General features: G+C 58.0%; 5 protein-coding genes across 5 annotated transcripts; 4 read left to right on the forward strand and 1 right to left on the reverse strand.

The window, feature by feature from the left end:
• The first annotated feature begins 1,731 nt into the window (after positions 1–1,731).
• On the forward strand, positions 1,732–4,546 carry DICSQDRAFT_177677 (uncharacterized protein). The gene is made up of 4 exons (XM_007361551.1): positions 1,732–1,742; positions 1,820–2,280; positions 2,347–2,356; positions 2,417–4,546. The coding sequence occupies exons 2-4, from the start codon at positions 2,195–2,197 to the stop codon at positions 4,004–4,006; spliced, it is 1,686 nt and encodes a 561-aa protein (XP_007361613.1). The 5' UTR covers positions 1,732–1,742; positions 1,820–2,194; the 3' UTR covers positions 4,007–4,546.
• A 1,705-nt stretch (positions 4,547–6,251) lies between these two features.
• On the forward strand, positions 6,252–8,924 carry DICSQDRAFT_49867 (uncharacterized protein; the record flags this gene model as incomplete). The annotated part of the gene is made up of 6 exons (XM_007361552.1): positions 6,252–6,314; positions 6,369–6,404; positions 6,472–6,793; positions 7,091–7,529; positions 7,614–8,274; positions 8,361–8,924. 6 exons carry the CDS (start codon positions 6,252–6,254, stop codon positions 8,922–8,924), a joined length of 2,085 nt encoding a protein of 694 aa, XP_007361614.1.
• An 874-nt stretch (positions 8,925–9,798) lies between these two features.
• On the reverse strand, positions 9,799–13,806 carry DICSQDRAFT_98416 (uncharacterized protein). The gene is made up of 11 exons (XM_007361553.1): positions 13,521–13,806; positions 13,386–13,463; positions 13,155–13,331; positions 12,977–13,099; positions 12,500–12,920; positions 12,186–12,445; positions 11,890–12,123; positions 11,474–11,839; positions 10,356–11,420; positions 10,127–10,302; positions 9,799–10,050 (listed from the first exon to the last, which is right to left on the reverse strand). Exons 1-11 carry the CDS (start codon positions 13,557–13,559, stop codon positions 9,846–9,848), a joined length of 3,144 nt encoding a protein of 1,047 aa, XP_007361615.1. The 5' UTR covers positions 13,560–13,806; the 3' UTR covers positions 9,799–9,845.
• A 302-nt stretch (positions 13,807–14,108) lies between these two features.
• DICSQDRAFT_48943 (uncharacterized protein) lies at positions 14,109–14,413 on the forward strand (the record flags this gene model as incomplete). Its single annotated transcript, XM_007361554.1, has 3 exons — positions 14,109–14,144; positions 14,193–14,277; positions 14,346–14,413. 3 exons carry the CDS (start codon positions 14,109–14,111, stop codon positions 14,411–14,413), a joined length of 189 nt encoding a protein of 62 aa, XP_007361616.1.
• A 662-nt stretch (positions 14,414–15,075) lies between these two features.
• DICSQDRAFT_124332 (uncharacterized protein) lies at positions 15,076–16,037 on the forward strand (the record flags this gene model as incomplete). Its single annotated transcript, XM_007361555.1, has 3 exons — positions 15,076–15,139; positions 15,201–15,398; positions 15,454–16,037. 3 exons carry the CDS (start codon positions 15,076–15,078, stop codon positions 16,035–16,037), a joined length of 846 nt encoding a protein of 281 aa, XP_007361617.1.
• Between the last annotated feature and the right edge of the window lie 106 nt (positions 16,038–16,143).

The raw sequence follows: 16,143 nt of genomic DNA on the forward strand, positions 1-16,143 counted from the left end.
CAGACCCCAACGCCGATAAGAATCCTAAGCCGGAAACGCGACGTCGACATACACGCACCCACACCCGCCGCAGCAACACGTCAAGCCTCGTTGCGCTCACCCTGGCTACGCACGCTACAGCCCATCAGGGGCTCTGCACGCACATAAACATACACCTCGGGCGCGGTGAGAAGCAACACAAATGGCGCTACGCCTTCTGTTCGGGTCATACAGATATCTGAGAGCCAGACTATAAAGGCAGGTGACCATCTCTGTGGCTTCCCTACAGCCTGGCCGCTGTACTAACCGGACCTTCAACGCCCAAACGTCACTGACATCACCATGAAGCTGGTCCTTCTTTCTTTCACGCTCATTTGTGCAATCAGTAGCTATGGTGCCCTCGCTCAGTTCGAGGCAGCAGACCTGTCCGACTGCGCGACGCAGTGCATCGAGAACAGCGCCCCCGATGGAGGATGCGGATCGTACGCTTCTTCTTGCTGTCGTGTGTACGTACATTAGCGCATTTGACGAAACCATTTTACTCCACAGGACGGACGTCGCATGTATCTGCAATCTGGATCCATCCAGCTTCGCTATCGGGGCGATGAAAGCATGTCTGCAAATCGAGTGCGGCGAAAATCAGGCCCAATCTCTGGAGCGGCTCCACGCCGTGGAATGCGGTTCCCCTCTTCAACAGCGCACTGAGCCGCGGAGGCTTTCTCGATCAAACACGAACAGGTCGCCCTAGATGCACATCCTGGCAGCGTCCTCCGCCTTGGCTCGGGCATGCTCATTGGACATTTGGCGAAACGGTTGGCTGCGGTTTGGAGGGTAGACAGACTGGCATAGGTTCTGCCGTACCTGTACTGCCAACATGTTGCTCGGTCATCATATCACCAATCACATATACGGCGGGTTATGCTCGGATGGAAGTCCATGCGCTGAGCTACGAAGGGGTTCAGGGTCTGTCTACAATGTACCTGTCGGCGTCATCGCCGACACTCACCGAGCGTCGCCTTACTAGGGCCCCGTGTTCAGCGAGATGCTGACTGAGCTTTAAAATGGATTCCTCATCCCCGCAGATGTATCATAGCACGGCCCTGCAGCGTCGCATGCCGCAGAGCCATACAGGGGCGACAAAATATCACAACTTGAAGTCGCGCATGGCGTCGATGACCCTCCTGGCATAACCTTGAAGCGTCACAGCATCAAAACCAGAGACGTCTCAGCCACGTGGCTGTTAGTTTCAAGTTGGGTCCAACTTTTTCGGCCGCAGCACGTTGCTCTCGGACTCTCGTTCTCTGGAGCTACTCACCTTCATCTCACGGTTCGAGTGAAGGATCGCCTATATCATCAAATGGGTAGGAATACTACGTTGGCCGTCTGCTATGCGAACACCTGACGATTGATCGTAGAATGGACCGCCGCCGCCGATTATGGAACTCCCGCGCGCAGCGATGAAACCCCGGCCTCGTACGTTTCTTGCGTCGTGGCATAGGCATTGCCATTTACATCAGGAGAAGACGCACGGCCTTTATTCTGGCCAAGCCTTCTCTTTCAAGCTCCACAAGGCAGTCTCGCTAATGGCGGCAATCCGCTGGAGCCTACTTAAGTCTGTGCTCGTTCTCCGGCTGCAATAGCTCAGTAACAAGCAACGGGACGAGGCTTTCAACGAAGGCCGCTTTCCTTGCCATTGCCTGGGATATCTACTAAAACTAAAGCAGTAGCCTTCTTCCTTGAAGGGACTATCCTGTCGGGCTGCGGTAGGTGTCACCTAGCTACCAGTGACAGCCGGACGCCGATGGTACTGATGTCGTACTCTCTTGTTCGGCTTGGTCAGTCGCGTGAATAATACATAAGTGAGCATTCGAGATGCGAAGGTCTGCCAGGAGCATCCGACCTGCCGTCTCTTCACTCGACTTCCCAGCGCTATCACCACCCTCGAGTGTCGTCCTCGTTGTGTCCACTGGGCCCACCAGCTTGCACTACAAGCAGTGCATTCTTCCGAAGAAATTTTCTCGATCTCGACGATCGTCCAAGGATCGTCCAGTCTGGCCTACGAGTCCCGTGATATCCGGTCCGCGAGAGTGATCTGAGATCGAGGTTTAAAGGTCGGTCAAAGGCAGAAACGCTGCTTCCTCCTGCGACCGCACCGCCCCGAATCCTCCCTCTCGCTAGCCCTTTCTCGACGGCCAGTATCGACCGTGTAGCCAGGATGATATTTCTACAAGCCAACAACGACCCTAATGTTGTTGCGGAGCGGTTCCTGGACGGACTCCAGCGTGGACAATACCAGTTAGGGTGAGCGCTCCCGATGCATCTATTCCATGTCGACTTGAGTGCTGACGATGCTTTATGCCCACGTAGGCTCGACAAAGTAAGTTTTAACAATCCTCCCGTATGTCTTGGGGGTCGAAACTCATGTCTCCGCGCTTAGCTCAAAGAGTTAGATGCGACGGTCACCATGGTCTTGGCATTCGTGAGAAACAGGATGAACAACCACGCGTCGATAAACGCCCTGCCTCCAGAGCTCCTCGCGTTGATCTTCCAGTACAACCTCCCTCCGCCGGATGCATACCTCCAGTTCGACGCCAAGGGCACCCGGGTGCAAGTATGGAACGAAGTCAAGAGTAGGATCACTTTAACACACGTCTGTCGCCGATGGAGAGCGGTCGCTCTGGACCTAGGCTGCCTCTGGAACCTGATTGACGAGGGTTCGAGCGAGGCGACGTCCGCATTTCTCGCCCGAGCGAATACTGCGCCGCTGCAGGCCCACATTACGTACGCCGCCAACCGACTCGTAGGCGTGGATCTCATCCCGCAGAGCAAGAACATACGTAATCTCTTCTTGACCATCTCACAAAACGACCGCTCGACCATCCCCTCAGGTAACCCCGAGTTCGTCTTCAACGCCCCCAATGTCGAGTGTCTCTCGCTCACTACCAAATGCTCGCCCTACGACGACCGACGTCCCTTGATCGACCTCCATTCCCCCTGCGAGCTCTTTTCCCAAGGCCTCCCTCGTCTCCGCAGGCTCATGCTCCGCAATATGTGCTGGATCCCCGCGGCGCCATACGAGCAGCTCACGCACCTCTTCATCACCGAGGGCACCTCGATCCCGCTCGTCGCCCTCCTCGGCTTCCTAGGCCGCTGCTCCGCGCTCGAGACGCTCGTCCTCGTCGACGTCTACATCGCGAGCTCGTCCGCGGTCCCGCACGACCACCGCGTCGCGCTCCCGCGGCTCAACCGACTCACGCTCGGGATCGGCGGCGCGCTGCTCTCGATGCGGCGCGTGCTGCAGTACGTCGTGCTGCCGCCGACGGCGACGCTGCGCGTGATGGGGAGCAAGGCGTTCCACGCGCTCTCGCACCTCCAGCCGTTCCCCGAGCTCGCGTTCACGAAGGGGCTCGACAGGCTGTCCGTCGACTTCGCCCCGCATGCGCACGCCGACGCTGGCGGCCGCACCGGGAATGCTGGGACTGGGGGCGTGGTGATCCGGGCGTCCGGCTCGCCGTCCGAGGGCGGGGCTGGCCCTGGGTTGCTGCTCGACTTCCCGACCTACCGCGGGACTGCGCAGGAGGCCGAGTCGCTGGAGCAGCTCATGCGGTCGCTGATCCCATTCGAGCGGCTTGTCGAGGTCCGCTATAGGGTGTGCAGAGGCCAGAAGCCGCTGCACCTCCTTGGGGAGGGGTGTATGCCTGCCCTGAGGGTGTTCCGTCTCGTCGATGTAACGCAGGCAGGCTCGGCCGAGGAGGAAGAGGCGGCGCGCAAGGCGTTGGTCGATGGCGTCGCCCAGTGCCTCAGAGGCTGCTCGGGGCTGGAGCAGCTGGAGATCTGGAACAGGTTGGCGGCCCACTTGCAAGAAGGCGTTGGCGATGGCTGGCAGTGCCAGCAGCCGACGCTGCTTGGGGAGGCGTTCTTGAGGGAACACCGGACGGACGTTCGTGTGCGTGCGGAGACATGCGCGCCGTCGATGAAGATCGCGGGTACGGAAGTCGACTGGGTGGAGCGTCCGTATGAGTGGTAGGTGGTCATGCCACCTGTAGCTAGTAGATGCGGTAGTAGATGAGGCGGGGTATCTGCTCCATCGGGCGTCTATCCGACGATGGAGGTTAATTCTGTGCCACAGCTGTTCTATCGGGCAGATGGTCAACGTTCTGTTGTAAGACTTTGGAGTGGCTTGAACCACCTGGACGTCGGAACATGGCGCATAGTAATCTAGGTGGACGATGTGGTCCGTGTGTACCAGATGTCCATTGATACTTCGAATGTCGTTAGTGCTGGCATCCCACATGTGCGCGGCTGAGGAAGCTGTGGCTGCCGTAATACTATTGCCATGAGTCTGCCTCGTAACCACTTGACACCGGTTCCAATCGTTTCTGCGACGTTCTGGATGTGATACGAACGGGTCATGCAATGACGAAGCCGAAAACACGAAAGAGAAGGATGCAAGGCCCGCGTAGGGACGCCCCGGGTTGGAACGTTGAAGCCGTCGAGAGGAGGCGGTGTTGCCGAGTCGCAAGATTCACGAAACTGTCCGGCGGGGGTGAATTGTGGCGGCGAGATCTGTCGAAGAAAGTGCCAGTCTGGAAAGGTTTCGCAGGCCGTCGAAATGGCGCGACTCTATGCGGTTCCGATGCGTTCTATCTCATGGTTGTGAATGCTAGTTCGGAAACACATAGCCGACTGGTACTACAAATTACTTCGGAACAGAAGAGGCCCTGCAGTATCTATCACGTTTCTAGGCTTCGCACTCGCGCGGGCCATTCTAGGCACTGCGACCGGTTTTGATGAGAGTAGGAGTTGAAGAGCGCTGTGGCTTGGATGCACGTAGTACTATGTAGGCGCCTGAGAATACAAATCGCAGTTGGGCAACGGGCGCCAGCAGGTGGGGGCCTGGCCTGAGCCCGATCTGGGTCCACGGTCTGGAGCCTGGCCCCGTCTCCGCCGCACCCGTCCGCCATCTTCTGGCGTCCGTGGTGGCATTGATGGGCAAAGCCACCGTCCACTACCGAACTGCTCGTTATGCACGACGGGATGCTCGTTGCTCGCAGCGTCGAGGACGCGGTGGCCGCAGACAGGGGCTGTCCTAGGATCGGAAGATTTCGGGGATCGATAACGGTCGGAGCATGCAACGTGTGTGCATGTGGCCGGCTGGCGGACGGAGGGACGGAGGAGGCGGCAGGCTTGGGCTGGTGGGTTTGCAGACGGGAATGAGAGCGAATCTGGTATACGTGTGGGGAGATCTGGAGGAGTTGTGTGCGGTGCCTGATTGCTTGACTGCGAGGGTGCAGGGTCTCGACCGCGGGCGGGGAAGGCCCAGGCCTGTCCCTGGTACACCATGCGACGGTCTAGACCCTCGGAGGTCTCTTCTGCATTAACCAGGGTGCGAGACAAATTCGCGGACTGCGCGAGTGGGTTAGGGCGAGCACTGGAGCTACAGGGGGGTATGCTGAAAAGTTGAAGTGGCGCAGAGAAATTGAAAGAGCGCAGAAATGAAAGGGAGGCGCGGGAAAGGAGGAGGAGAATTGATGGGATTCCATATGGGGAGCCGGATCGGGGACGGGAGAGGGAAACCGGGACGGACAGGGCTTGATCAGAGAATTGGGATATCAGCTTGTGCTTGCTCTCATCCTCCTCCTCCTCCTCCCAACCCTCATAACAGCCCAGGCCAGGATGGATAATCCGCCCCAGTACCCGCCGCTCCAGAGGCAGCTCTTCCCCTCCTCCACCCTACCGCCCCCCTCACAGCTCCACCTCAATTCCTTTCCGAGGAATAACACCCTCCCGCCCATCTCCCAGCTCCCCACCGCCTCCCGCTACCCGCCCCCGACGTACACACACCCCTCTCTGTCTTCCACCGCCTCCCCTCTCTCCGGCCACTCCCTCTCCTCCTCATCAACACTACCCTGGTCCAACCAGCGCTCCTCTCGCGACGATCTTCCCCCGCCCAGTCGCCGTCTATCCGATTCATCCCCACATCGTCCAGAACGAGAAATGGCTCGCGACTCTTCCGTCGAACGCCACCAGTCTTCCCATGTCAAGCATGAGCCCGAAGACAGCATGCCCTCGACATCCGACTTCGTCAAGAAGCTATACAAGTGCGTCCTTGTCTCCCTCCATATCCACTTCCCCTCCCACCATTCAATGTCATTCTCGCGCGTAGGATGCTCGAGGACAGCAGCTTCTCCGACGTCGTCTCGTGGGGTCCTAATGGCGACTGCTTCGTCGTCAAGGACATGAACGAGTTCACAAAGTCTATCCTCCCCCGCATGTTCAAGCATTCAAATTTCGCCTCTTTCGTCCGTCAACTAAACAAGTACGACTTTCACAAAGTACGTCTCCTCGCGCCTCCTGTGCACGACGCGATATGAACCTAAAATTTGCAGGTCAAGAACACGGACGATAACCAGTTCGGCGAACACGTGAGTACCTCCGCAGCCTTCCCGTGCTTCTCAGAATGGAATTCACCCGGATTCTCGCGCCTTGTAGAGCTGGACTTTCCGCCATCCTGACTTCCATGCTGATCGACGCGACGCCCTTGAGAACATCAAGCGTAAGGTGCCCGCCGCTCGTAAATCTACCGGACGCGGGGCCAACTCGCCCAGTCCGTCAGCGTCAGCTACCGTTGAGGCGCTACAGGCGCAGATCGACCGCATGTCCCGCGACCAGGAAGAGATGGCGCAACACATACGTTCGCTCGAGACCAACTACCAGAACGTTCTGTCAGAGATGGTCAACTTCCAGCGGAACATGGCTCAGCAGGACGGGCTAATGCAGAATTTGATACAATACTTCTTGCAGTTGGAGAATGGTGGGACTGTCTCCTCGTAGTTTATAATTCCCAGAACGGAAGCTAATTTGTACTATTGCTTTTTTCCATGTTTCGCTCTCCTCTCATCTTCCAATTGTGCAAATCTCACGGACGCATTTCCTGGAATTCTCTGGTGGCTACGTCTACTTCCTGCGATCATCATCATCATCATCATCATCACGTCGGTCTCGTAACCTGCACACCCGAAACCGAACATACGGAAATTCCCCGCGCGCACGCGTCCACTCTCCCATCACCTCCATGGCGTCGACGCGTTCGGTCGGTCGGTCGGTCTAGGCAAACTGAAAACAGAACAGATCTCGAACCCCGCCCCAGGAACGTACGCGCCCGATCCGAACCCCTTTCTCCCCGCGACAGAGGCCCAACGCATGATGGGCGCCTACCCAGACGGCGACATCGCGCGGGCCTCGCTCGCCCAGATGAACGAGATCTCGCGCAGGGCCGAGGTCGCAGGGATGACGTTCAGCACGGCTGCCGGCGGCGGTGCGACTAACGCCCAAGGGCCCGCTGCTGCCCCGCCGAGGCCCAGCTCGCGCGCGACCACGATCATGGCCGCGGCCGCAGGCTTGATGTCTGGGGGGATGGACGCCCCAGCCCGGCCGATGAGTCGGCAGGACGCGCTCGCGCGGATTGAGGAGCTCTCACGGATGCGGCCCACGCCCGCCCTCGACCAGGCCCAGAACGCGGGCCAGGCCCAGGCCGGCCGGCCTGCGACGTCGCCGAACCAGAAGGGCCGTTCCCAGCAGCAGCAGCAGTCCCAGCAACAACAGCAGCAGAGGGAACAACAGCGCGAACAGAGGGAGCAGCAGCAGCAGCAGCAGCAGGCGCAGGCTTCGTCGTCGTCTGCGGCGGCGGCGACCCCTGCTGCTGGGTCTGCCCCTCCCAACCCCCTCGACGCGCCCTTCGATGCTACGCCCTTCCTCATGGAGGACGCTGCCCGCTACGGGCTAACCGTCGACCCGAACACGATGAATCACGAGGGCCTCCAGGTGTTCACCGTCGGCCACCTCCTTCCCCGCTCGTCGCTCGAGGACGCCAACGGGAACTGGTCCTTCGACGCCAGCGTCCTCAACCAGGTCGTCATGCCCACGCCCGAAGGCATGGGCGGCGACCCAGAGGAAGAGGGCGAAAGCTCAACGTCACCAAGCAGCGTGCAGCCTGCGCAGTTCATCAGTATCCCGACCCCATCGGCCTCAGGGAGTGCGGCATCGATGGGCGTAGGCGCGTCCGCAGGCCCGAGCACGCGGCCAGGGAGTGCGCAGACGCTGCGCGTTCGCAGGTCGACGTACGTCCCTGGGTGGGCTGTGCCGCCGAGGGTGCTGCTCGTCGACGACGACGCGGTCAGCCGGAAGGTGTCGAGCAAGTTCCTCCAGATATTCGGGTGCACGATCGACGTCGCCGTGGACGGCGTCGGCGCTGTGAACAAAATGAACTTGGAGAAGTACGACCTTGTGCTCATGGTACGTACAGCGCGCTCGCGCTCGCGTTCGGAATCGGTGTGGAATTGGGGAAGGTGCTTACGGGCGTTCGTTCGCTGCGTTTCTAGGACATCGTAATGCCGAAGCTCGACGGCGTGTCCGCGACGTCGCTCATCCGTCAGTTCGACCACATGACGCCCATCATCTCCATGACGAGCAACTCGAAGCCGGCCGAGATCATGAAGTACTACTCCTCGGGCATGAACGATCACCTGCCGAAGCCGTTCACAAAGGACGGCCTTTGGGACGTGCTCGAGAAGCACCTCACCCACCTCAAGGTCATCCAGACCCTCTCCCGCGTCCCGCGCTCCGTCGGCGTGCCCCCGCTCTCGGACCCGTCCTTCGACAACGCGCTCACCGTGCAGGCGAACGCGGCCCAGCAGCAGGGCGCGCTCCCGCTCGGGTTCTCGCTCGGACTCGGGGACGAGGAGGAGGGCAAGATCAACCCGCTCGCGGGCATGGGCCTGACAGACGAGCAGTACACGCTCATCCTCCAGAACCTCGTCAACGGCGAGTCGTTCTCGGGCGTGAGCTCGCTCGAGGGCGCGAACGGCGAGTCGAGCAAGCGTGCGCTCGACGACCCCCACGACGGCCGCGAGTCGAAGCGGAGCCGCTTCGAGATCATCGAGTGAGCGCGGGACGCAGGTGCAGGTTCGTGTGTGGGGATAGAGAGAGAAGGAAAGAAAGAGTTGGGCGCGAGCGCGCCGCTGCGGGCTGACTGCTGGGGCAGTTCTTCTGCGGCGCGGAACGCGTCGTCGCCAGAGCTCGGCCTGTCTACACTCATTTCACCTCGGACAGGGGCGCGCTCGCGCTCACATTATGGGGCTGGGCCGAGGTCGCGGGGCCTTCGAGATGGGGGCAAGCAGTACCGGGAGGCGACCTCGACGCTTGTCGGCGAGTGCACTGCTAGCCTCGGCTCGCCGTGGCCCGACTACTCCTTCTCATCATATATACGGACGCCCTTGTCGTCGCTTGCCTTGTGGTTGACATCGCCGTTGCTGCTCATCATCGTCTATGCTCGGATCGGTTTGCATACGTCTATGTGATGCCATGTTCTCCTTGCTTTTTTGCATATGGATAACTATGCTCTATCCGTGTATTTTTAGCATGCTCAAATCGTACCTTTTGCATATATCTTGCTTTGTATCAGTCGGCGTAGCCAGCACACGGAGCTTGTGGCCGAAATGTACTATATCTACAATTTGAACTTACCTTAGCCCTCATGAAGATAGATGCATGCGCGTCGCAGCCTGCCCGTGGTAGGGAAGCAATTTCCTTCGATGGATGACCCTAGGCTCTTCCATGCCCGCCCTTGTTATTGAGGCACTGGTCGAAGGCGGTCTTTAAGGGCTCGCCAAATAACTCAATAGAACAAAGGGCCGACACCGGGGCGCTCGATCGATGGTTAAGTCAACCGCCAGGCCCCCGTATAAACCCCACTGGCACAGCCAGCCATAGACACGTCGATGTCGGGTCAAATGAATGGCACCTCGGCCTCCAGGCTCCGATGAAAGCAGCATTAGATAACAGCTATGTTTAGCAAAGAACAAGCTCTACACAGCAACGTCCTCGGCTCTCGACATGTTCAGCGTCCCTCGACTGAAGCCAGCCGCGAGCGCGTTGAATCCGCCCTCACGCACCTCCGAGAGGAACAGGTCGTGTTGGTCTGCCAAACGCTCATTGTTCCTTCGGATTTCCCTGATCATGCCGTGTTCCCGCGCGCAGTTCGGGCACTCTGTCTCGTTCTCCGCCAGGCACCTGTCGCGAGAGGACGCCCGTTGAGCATATGGGAGAGCAGCGGAACGAAGGAGCAAAGGAGGAATGGAACACATACCGTTGGTGGTAGCTGTGGCCGCACATGAAATGGACGGCCGGAAGATCGAGCCCGCCTTGGCAAGCGGCGCATTGAGTGACATGGAAGACCTTCGGTCGGTCAGGGTCCGCGAGCTCCTCGACCTGGCGCAGCTTCGCTTGTGTCTCCATTCGGTATGACAGGATGAGCTGTTGATCCTTTGAAAAGGAGTCAACTTCCCGCTAGACGCTACAATGGAAGGGGTACGCACTGTCTCTACTTCCTCACGCGCACTCTTAATCCGCGTCATGAGCCACTCCTTCACAAGCCCGACACTCGCGACGTCGTTCCTGCTCAGCACCTGCACGACGCTGACGGGTGGCATGATCTTCTCCTCGTCAATCACCTTCAACACGTCCACGACGTCGTCGCGGTGTTTGGCGAGCAGCGCCGGCGTGCTTGTCAAGAAGCGCAGCACTAACGGGTAGAGGCGCTCCCGACCAGGGCCATACTGCTTCAAACGGCGGAAAACCTCCGTGCTCGCGTCCGCGTCGCCTTCTTGGTGACGGTCCATGAAGAAGCGGATCACATCCTCGTGCATACCCATTCGTTCCCAGAGAAGCACGAGACCTGGCGTGAAGCTCCGGGTCGAGCAGAGGATGAGCGCGTGCGTAGGATCGTATGGCAGGCTTGTGTTCTCAAGAAGTGCGAGAGCCTTCGCATCTGCTGCAGCGTCTACATGTGCGCCTGGTTGGGACAGGTACAACTCGAAGAGGGTGTTCCACACGGCAACCTGGTCGCGCTTCTCAGTCTCCTCGTCTGCGTTCGGGTCGACTTCGAAAGGAATAGGTTCGGTGTTCTCCGCGACCTGCCCCCACCGCTTGCGCGCAACGGACTCGAGGAATCGGACGAAGTGATTGGTGTGGTCGACAAAGTGGGCAAAGTATAAGCGGGGAGAAGGGCGCTTGACGGTGGTAGCCCGAGGCTTTGCGGCCGTAGCGGTAGTTGGTGTACCAGGCGGCGAGTCGCTCTGTCGTGAGGCATCATGGACAGAGTCGCGGCGAGCTGATTCGGATTGCTTTACCGCATTAGATTGTATGGATTGGGGCGCATTGTCGGATGGAGAAGGGATGCTGACGACTGAGGCTCGGTTGAGGGCGAGGTACGACAGGTAAGATGGTCCGCGGTCTCGCTGCCCTGTTGGTGATGCCTCTGGTCCGTCGGTATCCACCGTCAATGGCGAGAGACTGGTGCAAATGTCAATAAGAAGGTCTGTCGTCTCTTCAGGGAGGTTGTCGAGCATCGCACGGCCATATCTTGCAAGGTTGCTCTCCGCCTGTGTGAATCCCAATCAGTACGTCGTCGTGCATGCACCGTTGAGCTACTTACAGCTTCGGCGCCCAATCTCCTGAGGTATGTCAGCGCGTCTTTGTAGTTGCCTGCGTCTTCAATCTGTATCCGGAGGTAGTCTTCGTGTCGCTCATACTTCTTCGCCAGGTACGATGCATGCTCGAAGTACCCCGCCTGCCGACATACCCGGATCGCAGTGTCGAGGTCGAATGGCAGCTCATCCTTCTCGCCGTCTGCGGATGTACGCAACGACTCACGCTTGATAAAGCTGTCGAGCCGCGTCACATCCTTCAGCTTAGTGTATGTGTTCAGAAGGAGAGTCGTGTGGTCGGAGTTGGCCAGACCTAGCGAATGAAGCTCTTGCAGGTACGTTACGAGGTTGTGTATTCGTTGCGCGTCCAGGAACTACGATGAAATCAGTTGGGGACTCGACATGCGACTACGCATAGAAGTACCTTGCGGATGACGTAGCTTGGCTGGACATAGCGGAGAGTCTGAATGTACTGCGCCATCGCACCGTCGTAATCGCCTTTATTGTACAAGTGATCACCGTACTGCTTGTGGATGTCAGCGATATGCGACTCGTCCAACTTCTGCGTCTCAGCAATGTTGAGCGCCAAAAGGTACAAGCCCTTCCGGTACAACATATCTAGCTTCGTAGACGTCGGCTTCTCCTCTAAGCATATCAGCTGATGGCCATGTCAACCCGTGAATAAAAGCCCATAAATCGAACCGCGGAAGGACTACGAACCGTGCCGTTGTTTGAAAGCACGTAGAGCTTGCCCCACGCCGAGAAGATCTCGCGGACTCCTTCAGTAAAGGTATTCGTGTGGGCGACAAACTTGTTCTCAGGGTCGAACACCGACACCTTCGTAATGTCTGACCCAGCAGGTGCAACATTGCGAGCGACGAAATTCCGGACCGTAGCAGACGCGGCAGAAGCGGAGGGCGTGAAGGGTGGTGAGACGATCACGATATAATTGCGATGTGTGTGAATCTTAGACTTCAAGCCTGTGGTGTACGTCAGGCAATTGCACCATGGACAAGATTGTGAGTGGACATGACCTTCATAGGCGTAACATCCTCCTCGACTCTCGGACCCGACCAAGTATATGGCTTCATCCCTCGCGACCACAATCTCCTGGGCCTTCCAGTCCATGATTGCGCAGCCGAGCCCCGCGCCGATCTCGTCGACGACCGCGGGGGTACCCCCGCTACCCTTTCCGGACGCTTGATAGCAGAGGACATGATTCGTGGTCACGATAAAGAGGTACACGTTGGGTATTTCTTCTGTAGGTTCGCGGAAGCCGAGACCTGTGATAGGCTCGGTTGGGGACTCGTGGATAACGCGCGGTCTAGGGAGGGTGCTGAGCGAGCCGGAAGTGGAGTAGATGGACTGGTCGAGGTGGCGGTAGAGAATAACCGTTCCATCTCCAAGACCGATGGCGAGGTAAGATAAGGTGGCTGAAAGGGCTATGGTAGAGACCTGGCGTGCAGGGGTTACTCACGGTTGCAAGGCTACGCGGTATCATTGTGACTCACGGGATGGGGACGGTTTCCGCCTTGAACCTTCGCTGAGCGGAGCAGCAGCGGGCTTCCTGTCTTCTTGTCGAACTTCTGCAGGTCCCAAACCTTCAAGAAGGGATGTCGCGCAGCATCTTCTTCCTGGACAGATAAACTCGTATGCGTACTCCAGCCAATGGATGACGAGCGGACATACACCAAGCGTGATCAGGATGCCCCTCCGCTCCGCCATGTGCGTTACCCGGCCGCCGGTGTGCGCGATCCAGCTCTTCGCAATCTCAAAGTCCCGGTTGAGAAGGTACACACTGCCATGGATGTCCGCGACTATTAGACCGACAGAAGACGCGGCAATGGTTGATATTTCTGGTGTTTTCTGCATGCATTGGTCAAGGGTGCGAGGAATGCGGGGTAGAGCATGTTATCGTACCTGGAACACTTCTGGTGCGCTGCCAAGGTCGTGGATGTCCTTAACTGGTACTTGGTCGAAGAACGGGAATTGCCTCCACTGGAAGGATAAAAGATCCTGCGGCCGTGGTATGTTAGACTAGACTGAATGACGTACTGCTGGTGCGGCAGCACTTCCTGTAAGTTGCTGTGCCATAGCTATGCAGGGAGTTGATCCAGGGTATCGAAGGGACTCTTGCAGAGGGTATCCGACGCTTTGTATGTGCTACGAGCTTTGCGCAGCCAGAGGTGCGAGGAGCGGGAGAGCGTGTGCAGGGAATGATGCCGTTCAAGAGTCGCGGAGTGAGGACGAAGACTGGTGATTGTGTACAGACTCGGAGACTGACATACACACAGTGAGGTTTGTGAACAGGAAAGCGTGTAGACAGCTCCAGAAGCGACCCGACGTCGGGATGAGCGAGCTGTGGGCGACGCAGCACGCTGGTCGGCCTGTCCAATACGTTGACATAACAATCTTTCAATAAGCCGCATAACCGAGCCTGTCAGGCATGATTAACTCCAAATAAGCACGCCTTCCAATGTGAGTTAACAAATTAGACGCCGGCACCATCCCGTATTCTGCCGCGTTTTCTGTTCATTCACCGAACATCCACCACCACCACTACCACTCCTTATTCCGTGCGTACCCTCCCTCCGTTCTGCGACGGAGATGCTTACTAGTTTTCATCTTCTAGGCGTCATCGTCATGAGCTTCCTCGGTCTCCGCAAGTGGCCCACTCCCGTCCGTCCCTTTCTGAGACTTGCTACAGTCCTCTGACCCCTGCAATAGGTTGCCAAGCCGCTGTGGCCCTTCGTCACAGCGAGTGTCTTGACGTGGTTTTTGGTGGGCAAGATGCAGGACCTCGGTGTCAAGTGTGAGTCATTCCTGTCCAGCAGTACGCAGTTGCAGCGCACTCGGCTAATGTGACACGTCTACCTCCAGCGGAGGGCTTCCGCAACGACCCCCGCAACCCCTACGCAGCCCAAATTGCTAAGGAGTCTCATCACTAGAAAATACCTGTACATTCTGCGCAGTGGAACAATTTATCCGGTCTTGACGTGCCGGTGCCAGCTTGATATGACTCGCTGCGCGCGCCGAACTCTGCCGGTCATGTTCGAAGATCCTCGTTATCGTGAGGGCACGATCGAACATTGGCCACATGCATATGTTTCATACATTCAAGGTGACTCTTGCCGCGATCGTTCGACCGGACGGTCTCAGTCGGGCAGTTTGCCGAGGCACGCTCGCGCTTGGGGTCGATATTTGCATCATCTCCCGTGGGCATGCTGTCCTGCGCTTCTTCTATAGCAATTTGTAGACCATGCCCGGCGCCCTCAGCGTTCTATTGGTATCGCGCTCTGCATACTCATCTTCGTGGATATGCCGACATTTACTGCGGATGTTTACCTAACGCGGAGCCATGCTGCCGGTGCTGCGATCTCCTGAAGTAGTCTCAGATTCATTCGCGGAGGAGCAGCCACGTTGATTTCACGAGCGTGGCGTACGCTTGCCGATGTGCCTGTATGATGGTGCGCAGTGCAACGTTGCAGTTTCAGGGGCTGTGTTACGAATGGTGTCCTTACAGGGTATAAAACCCCTGAACCAAGACAGAATTTACTCAAACAGCCCAACGATCGACTTTCAACTCCACATCAGCATCTCATCCCGCAACATGCACGTTTACGTACTTGGCGGTTCCAAGAACATTGGCTACTTTGCTGGCCTAAGACTCCTGAGTTCGTTCTCGTATTGTCTTGTTGAAGTATCCTCTCTAACCTGAGTCATTCAATGACACAGAGCAAGGAGCAACCATCACGTATCTCCTGCGTTCTCCAAATACGTTCGATAACGATGCAGAAATGCAGCTCTACATTCAGCAGGGCAAGGCCCAGCTCGTCCGTGGCGACGGCCTCAATCTCGAGGACGTCCGAAACGGGTGGCAGAAAGCCCTCGAAGCTGGAAACGGCAAAGTTGACGTTGTCCTCTTCACCATCGGTATGCTCCCCTTCCATTCCGTAGGTGCCCGCACGCTCACATGCTATTTCTACAGGCGGAACCCTCGCATTTACTCTGAAAGGCGGTCTTGCCCTCAACCATCCCAACCTCTGCACCCAATCCCTCCTCAATGTCCTAAGCTCCATACCCTCCTCCCTCCGCGCGCCGGACTCCCAACCTCACTTCGTCGTCGTCACTTCGATGGGGTGCACTGCTGCCTCGCACAAGGCGGTCCCGCTCTCGCTCAAGCTGTTCTACAACATCCTCCTCCCGGCTCCGCACGCGGACAAGCTCGGGGCGGAGCGCGTGCTCGCGCATGTCGCGGGGCTCTCTTGGCAGGCTGAGGACAAGGTCAAGGCAGAGATCTTGCCGGAGGGATGGGAGGGCACCCCGGGACTGCCTGGGCCGGGGGAGCTGAAGCACGTAGTCGTTATCTGGCCGTCACTGTTGACGGATGGAGTCTGTAAGGCAGATGAGGAGAGGAAGCCTGGTGAGCACGCGCCGTATCGGGCGTTGAAGGATGGGCACTCTGGGGACGCATATCGCATCTCGAGGAAGGATACGGCGCACTTCATCGTTCATGGGGCACTGGCTAATTGGGACAATTGGGAGGGTTCGCGCGTGACCCTTGCTTACTGAGTTGTGGGGCGGGATCTCCTTGTATTCGTGATACTATATAGACTATTCATGAACTCGTGTGCAATAGGGTATGAAAGTATCTGTAATTCAGGTATACAGAAGCGGG

Source organism: Dichomitus squalens, assembly GCF_000275845.1.
Source record: "Dichomitus squalens LYAD-421 SS1 unplaced genomic scaffold DICSQscaffold_2, whole genome shotgun sequence".
NCBI classification, from domain to species: domain Eukaryota; kingdom Fungi; phylum Basidiomycota; class Agaricomycetes; order Polyporales; family Polyporaceae; genus Dichomitus; species Dichomitus squalens.

Coding starts and splice junctions, on each gene's coding strand:
- DICSQDRAFT_177677 (XM_007361551.1), top strand. CDS start 2,195: ATGATATTTCTACAAGCCAACAACGACCCTAATGTTGTTGCGGAGCGG.
- DICSQDRAFT_98416 (XM_007361553.1), bottom strand. CDS start 13,559: ATGGCACAGCAACTTACAGGAAGTGCTGCCGCACCAGCA. Junction 10,303..10,355: donor CGCGTGAGGAAGTAGAGACA/GTGCGTACCCCT, acceptor TCCTTTTCAAAG/GATCAACAGCTCATCCTGTC. Junction 10,051..10,126: donor GGCCACAGCTACCACCAACG/GTATGTGTTCCA, acceptor CTCTCGCGACAG/GTGCCTGGCGGAGAACGAGA.